This window comes from Pholis gunnellus (genome assembly GCF_910591455.1).
Source record: "Pholis gunnellus genome assembly, chromosome: 11".
NCBI lineage: Eukaryota > Metazoa > Chordata > Actinopteri > Perciformes > Pholidae > Pholis > Pholis gunnellus.
In genome coordinates this window covers 16,949,082-16,956,011 of record NC_136538.1, presented here as the reverse complement: position 1 = coordinate 16,956,011, position 6,930 = coordinate 16,949,082, and the positions used below count along the sequence as shown (strand labels likewise).

At 42.9% G+C, this 6,930-nt stretch overlaps 1 protein-coding gene across 1 annotated transcript; it reads right to left on the bottom strand.

The window, feature by feature from the left end:
* Nucleotides 1-303: 303 nt before the first annotated feature.
* On the bottom strand, nucleotides 304-4,008 carry ubac2 (UBA domain containing 2). Its single transcript, XM_079168530.1, has 10 exons — nucleotides 3,854-4,008; nucleotides 3,211-3,335; nucleotides 3,008-3,127; nucleotides 2,618-2,724; nucleotides 2,048-2,171; nucleotides 1,880-1,927; nucleotides 1,507-1,615; nucleotides 1,035-1,177; nucleotides 791-940; nucleotides 304-552 (listed from the first exon to the last, which is right to left on the bottom strand). The coding sequence occupies exons 1-10, from the start codon at nucleotides 3,882-3,884 to the stop codon at nucleotides 445-447; spliced, it is 1,065 nt and encodes a 354-aa protein (XP_079024656.1). The 5' UTR covers nucleotides 3,885-4,008; the 3' UTR covers nucleotides 304-444.
* Between the last annotated feature and the right edge of the window lie 2,922 nt (nucleotides 4,009-6,930).

Here is a 6,930-nt window from a genome sequence, read left to right as displayed (position 1 = left end):
TCTCAGCTGATTTGTGTGCTTCAGCATCAGTTGTTTTAAAGAAATAACCCGCTCTATATTCCCTCCACTGCACTGAACACTCCTGCTTCCTTCCTGTGTGTTTTTCATTGGGAACCCCTCACAGTTAGAGGTCTAACTCGCCCGCCTTGAGCAATGGCGCCTGTTTCACACCACGACAGCCGTCAGAAAGCTATGACGCAAATGTCTTTCACTTTGGGCTTCACACCTCTTCAATAAGCGGCGTGCTACCGGGCTCGGTTCAGGTTGACTCAGCCTGACGACTGCTGCAACGAGCAGGGACACAGGCTTCAGATTATCTGTACAAAATTGTCCATCATTAACGGTATTTCCTTCTCTCCGTTTTGCTTCGTGCTCCTCTGCTTCTCTTCCTGTTTTCTCTCTTTGTCCACGTTTGATTCCGGTTTTCTGAGCGCTCTCTTTCTCTCAGTGTTGCAAAAGGAAGTTAGTTGCCATGTTGATGTCGTTGTTTGAAGCTCTAAGGGCTTCAAGGGCATCGGTCCGGGAAAAGCCCATTTCCACTAATAGAGCAACCTGAGGGGACAAAAAGAAAAAAGCATCAGCGAAGACGGCAGCGGCAGACAAATCATCACATGGGAATAAATAACAAGGGTGCACAAAGTAAAGTGTAGGAGGGCCAGGGAATCAAGTGTTGTTGAACAAGAAGATTTTGAGTCATGCAGGACACAGAATATGTAAATGAATATCCAGAAATAACAACAATACAACCACTAAAAGAGATGTACACAGAAACACACAGGCGGACTCTCACTTGCTCCTCCACGACAGCAGAGTTGTCCAATAGAGGGGACTGTGTGGACGGGTGTGTCTCAGCCTGGGGAGGGGGCTGTACTGGGGGACGATTCTGTCCTCTTTGTCTCAGGGAGGGGAACAACAACCTGGTCCACTGTAACAACCCAGACTACACACACACACACACACACATATATATATATATATATTCTGTGTTTTATCTGGGCATCAGTGCTGCAATAGGGCAATATGTGTCCGTCTACCTGTGGCTGTGGTCTGTTGTTGCTCGTGGACTCGTTGTATTGAGCCAGCAGCAGCTGCTGGTCGAGCACGTCCATCCTTTGCTGCCTCTGGATGTCCAGAGTGGCCCCCATACCCAGCGGCGTCTCACTGCTCGGCTGGGAGCCTAGATAACCACAGATGTTGATAACATGATAATAGGCATTAGGCAGACAAAAGAAACACGTAAAAGAGGAGTACATTAATCATCAAAGTGTAACAGGGTGACAAAGACATTCTGGTTTTAAAAGGACTTTTTACTTTTCATTAAATGAAGGAGAATGAATAGCAATTTAACATGTGTTAATGCACTGTTCAAATTCCTAAACTGTACAAATATTATTCCTCAATTAGACAGAGATGGCCAACAACTCCATGTCAGGCCCTGCAAGACTGGTCACCGTGTAAAGGCTTTGCACAGGCTTTGTGTCTGTGATCACTAACGGTTGGACTCACTTGAGAAGACGGGCTCCAGAATATACCGTCCAATAAAAGAGACCCAGGCAGGAACAAAGAGGAGCTTCTGTAACCAGAGAACGTTGGAGTGGTACAGTCCACCGGAGAGCTAAAAGAAGAAAAATAGGTTTTTAGTGCTGAAGTCACAAGCCAAACCTGTATTAAGAAATAGCACAATGAATGAAATTACTTATGTTAAAAGATGCTTTACAGCCGACAGCAAATTAAAAAACAACTGCATCTTAGCGGCACCTTTTAGCCCCTTTAAGCTCATTGTTTTGATAATCTGGCCCATAAATCACATATTGCAGTGTTAAATAGCACGACACTTCCTAAATACACAGTAAATAATAAGAAGAATGTGCTTACTCACCAGTCCACTGAGAGCGAGGAGCCACATGAAGGGACTGGAAGACAACAGCTGCACCACAGAAGAAGAGAGGAAGACAGAAACAATCAGGATCAGACAAGATGGAAAGTGAGTAGAGCGAGATAGCAAAATAGATGCATACATTCCCACACTAGCAGAACATGGGCTTACCTGCAGGCCGACTATGTAGACCAGAGACTTGTTGGTGATGGGGATGTGGCCCAGGACCTGGGTGACTGGCACCCTGGGGATCAAGCGGAAGAAAGGCACAAACAGAGAGAAGACTGGAGCGAGCCTGCGAGAGGAGAAAGGGAAAAGGATGACAGGAGAGATACAGTGTTTCAGGCAATCTGGGAGAGACAATGTTAGGCTTTTGGAACAATTCACTGAAATATCCTTTTGTTTGTCAAACCAATTGTTTTTGTGGAGTTGGGTTATACGCTGCTGTCGCAGTCCACCACAATCTAAACACTGTATACTGAAATATAATGCAGGCAGGGGATTAAGACATTTAAAAACGGATACTGCTCAAGGCTTACATTGAGCTATAAGGGGGAAAATTAAGATTTTCTACTTAAGTGACACATGGTTCAAACATCGTAAACTAAATGCCAAGCTATTCCATATCCTCAGTGTCCATGAAAGTGACAAAAAAAAGGCTGATCTCTTTTCACAAATGCAGCACATGCATTACTGAAGTTCAGCATGAACTGCGGCTACTGAAGTGACCCAGATACTCACAGCCCGGCAGGCAGTTCCTCCACCTCGTAGTCAAACAGAAACTGGAACGCCTGAGCCAGCAGGAAGTCCATCAGCGCAGAGAGACACCAAGTGCCCAACAAGAAGGACTAGAATGAAGACGAGCACCACATGCGATGATTAGAAGAAACACATAACAAAAACAAAATCACTGTCAAATGTTGGTGTGTGAGAACTGCTTTGTGCCAGATGAGGAAGTTGTGTCCTCTTCCCTAAAATATGAAGTTTCTACATAACAAAAAGCTCAAATTGATTCTGATTGATGACACCTTTCATCATGTCAGCATCTAGTTCAGCTAAGAATATCAGCAAGTTTATTACATTTGTATATATCTATGTGTTCATCCATCAATGGTTTTTTTTGGTACTTACGGCAAACTTCCTGGTGCCGAACCTCCTTTCGAAGATCCGGAAGTTGTAAATGAGCAGGCCACTACAGAAGCAGTCCTTCACGTCGAGACAGACCAGCCTGCCACACAACAAGCTCCACACCTACAGCACAAGGTAGAGCAAAGTCTCACACACACACATACACACATTGTGATTTTGTTATTGGACAGATACTGGAGACGTACCTGGTGCTGCTGTACCACAGCCTGCACGTTGTACACAAACAGTTGTTGGTACTGTGGCAGCAGGGTGAGCATCACAGTCAGCCCACTGAGGACCAGCAGCAGGCCTTTAGACAGAGGAGCCTTGTCTGTGCACAACACACACACACACACACACACACACACACACACACACACACACACACACACACACACACACACACACACACACACACACACACACACACACACACACACACACACACTTAGGAAGGGGCAGTGACATTGTGGCCTTCTGCAGCGAGCAGCTTTGCATGTATACGGTATATTCGAAAACGTTTTGTTAATGGGCGAGAGAGAAGTAGCTAGCTAATTTGTCTATGGTGGGGCAGGGCAGATATAGTAACATTAATATGAATTTAGCTGGCTATTACCCTTTTCAACGATGAAAACCTGAACTGAACCAACCGACAAAACAAACCGTTGGTTGTTAATTAATTAAACGCAGCTGTAGGTTTAACTGGTAGATACTACCTCTGGTAAATGAATGACAGCGCAATGCTAACGTCGGTTGGCTAGCTAACGTTAGCTGTGTAACCGTTGTAATTGACAGGAGATGAGAGGACCGCCTCAGCCTGTCGCTTACTGGTGGTTCCGGGATACTTACAAAGGCCCCGAGAGCCGGTGGTGGTAAACATGGTGTCCAGATGAGTTAACGGGATCCAGACGGAGACCGTTAATCCCAAGGTAGTGACAAACTAAACACTAAAACGCCGAAATAAAGTTGGAGAAAGGATCCATGATTTGACTGTGAAGCGAAAGAGACTGGGGAAGGGGAGCTGCTACGGAAGCTCGAGAAGCCCAAAAAGTGTTAATTCGCGGTCCGCTGACCTTAGACTAAAATTGTCCCCTAGAGGGCGCTGTTGCTCCGTGTTGAAGATGAGATGAGGATCCATAGATATGTTTTACTGATAATAACCATATTCTAATCTATAAAACACATTTCATGAAGGTCTTAAATACTGAGAGTATAACAGAGATAATGAATAAGTTATTTTGGTGATCAATTGCTGAAGGAATGCAACTAAATAATAAAACTATTTCCACTTAATCTTTCTAATTGATTATACAAATAAAGTTAAAAAAAGAGAGGAAAAGAAAATGAACTTGGTCTTCAGTGATAAATTGCTAATACGTACTAGATAAGTGAACTTCTTCCACTAATAATAATAATAATAATAATGATAATAGTAATAATAATAATAATAATAATCGCAATAATAATAGTAATGCATTAAGCAAAGTAGCCAACAACCTAAATATAAATTAAAAAAACTAAATTCACATTAAAATAATAAAACATAAAACATTCCCTATCGCTGCCCTTCTTGGGGAAAAGTTTTCTGAATCTGAATGTTATTGTTTCGAAATGCTGCAGTTGATGTACTTGCATGATTTCTAACATTTTTGGTTTGTATCCATATGATTGTATACACTTATTGTAAGTCACTTTGGATACAAGTGTCATCTAAATGAATATACTTCTACTACTACTACTATTACTACTGATGTCAGTAATAATGATAATGATAGAGAACAAAACAAGCAAGCAAATTACATTTTTTGAAGCAAAGAAAATGTAAATTGTCTATTTTTGAATGACAGATCGCGGCCCCAGTGCATCCCCGTAGCACTGAGAGCACGGCTATCATCTGTAGACTTTGTGACCACTAAGAGGTCCGTATCCAGGTTGAGGACAACGAGATCTGACGACTGCGGCACCCTGTGTCTTGCTCACAGGCATTTCAGCAGGGATGCTGCCGCCGGATGATCCTCTTGTGAAGGGCAGTCTCCCTACCCACAATGCCATCCTGCTGTTATCTGATGCTCCTCAGACGCGGTATTCCCAAGCCTTGAAGCACTGATCTCATAATGTTTGTCATCTATGACCATTTGCTCAGTCTGTAATGTGTGTTTATGGGTTGGATATGCAGAGAAGCAGCAGACAGGGAGTGTTTCACGTCTTGAAGCCATGTGGTCAGCTTTCTGACAGAGAGGTAACAGTGTTAATTATCCTTGGGGCCTTGAGCAGGATGTGGCTGCACAAAGTCCGGATTAATGCCTTTTTCTTATGGTCCTCTTGGCCTTATGCACACGGTGTCGTATCTTGTCAAGGTCCAGACTTCCTTCGACTGCTTTGTCTTACGCTACAGCCTGCCAGATTTTCCTCACATCAAACCGCTGTGATTGCTCCTGTGCCAATTGATCGAAATGCTTATGTTACATCCAAGTGCATTTGAAAAGATATGGCGAACAGCTGTCTAATAGTGTTGCATTTCCCCATCATCCACAGATGCAGTGTGCGTGTTAGCTCCCATTGGTTAGTTCCCACCCATTAGGTCTATTTGGCTGCTTGTGGTCAGATGTGACTGCAAAGCAGAGCTGAGGAACAGCTTGCTAATTGTGTTTCAGACCTTCTCTGTCACTGATGTAGGAGTGAGGTCTAAAAAGGTTGCTTTGCCCCTGTTCTCAATCAAAGATAATCAGATTAAACAGCGCAGAGATGTGCGAAAGTGTGTATGTGTGTGTGTGTGCTTACCAATAAAGAGAGTCCAGATTTGGAGACAGCCTTGACTCCTGCTGTTTGCTTTGTTCATTAAGAGGAGATGAGCAGATGGTTTGCTGGTCTGTTGTGCAGTACACACATGCGAGCACACACAAACACGCAGGAGCACACGCACATGCAAATACACACACGTGCATGCTTGGCCCTGTCACCTTAGCTTTATCCTCCATTTATCTTTTCCATTACACATCTCTCGGCAGGACAATGCTACTCGGTGAATTGTAAGGGATGCGTGTGTGTGTGTGTGTGTGTGCACAGATGTGTGTGAAAGAGATACAAGGCAGCGTGAATGAGTCGAGCGGTGCTGAATGAAGTCACAAACCTTTTTAGGGAAGACAGCCCGTGAGGTGGTCATCTGAAAAGCTGATGACTCATTCACATTCATTAATGTGAATCATTGCTATTCACTTGTCAGCCGCTCTGTATTCAGGAAGAATTGCTTGTAACTGAGGTATTGTTTTACTCCTGCATCACAGCTTATCTGCCCGTGTCCAGGAAATGGCACGCTGCACATTTACACAAGGTTGCATGAGCAAAATATGCTCTACTTCAAGGATTTTTTTTTGCCACAACAAATGGCTTCATAACAAAGTGAAATATTTCTATAGAAAGCTTGAGGAAAATCCTGAGCATGCACCGTGTGTGCTAAGAGGAATTTGTCTGTTTCAAATATTTAATAAACAATCAATGTTCAACAGCATTTGTGATCCTCGACCCCTTACATAATTAATCACATATTCATTAGTTCTCCGTCTGCATGAGTGAAGGAACACTTGGTGTAGTTTTGCATGTCTCCAGCCACACACGCTTTGCTTTCAAATATCTCTAATATTTATGCAGAAATACTATTTTTTTTCTTCAAATTTCTAAATATTGATGTATGTTACCAGACATTTTCAGGGCTGTAATCCAAAATAACTCAGAAAATATTAACTCGATATGGCTCCATCTCCTGCAATGCTAATATTTGGCCTGCAAAGATGATAAAATAACCACAAAAGGTTTACACAGTAAAAAGCATGTTCTTCTATTTTCTTTAAAATGTATTTCTTGTCTTATCTTTCTATCAATTTACTTAACAATTTATTGGCCCAAGAGTAGCTTTTAAAGTTGCCCAC

What these genes read in the sequence shown, in the direction of transcription:
- ubac2 (XM_079168530.1), bottom strand. Translation starts at nt 3,884, where the DNA reads ATGTTTACCACCACCGGCTCTCGGGGCCTTT. An exon ending in TCTGGAGCCCGTCTTCTCAA is followed by an intron (nt 1,178 to 1,506) that starts GTGAGTCCAACC and finishes GTGGTTATCTAG; the next exon opens with GCTCCCAGCCGAGCAGTGAG. An exon ending in ACAACAGACCACAGCCACAG is followed by an intron (nt 941 to 1,034) that starts GTAGACGGACAC and finishes GTGTGTGTGTAG; the next exon opens with TCTGGGTTGTTACAGTGGAC.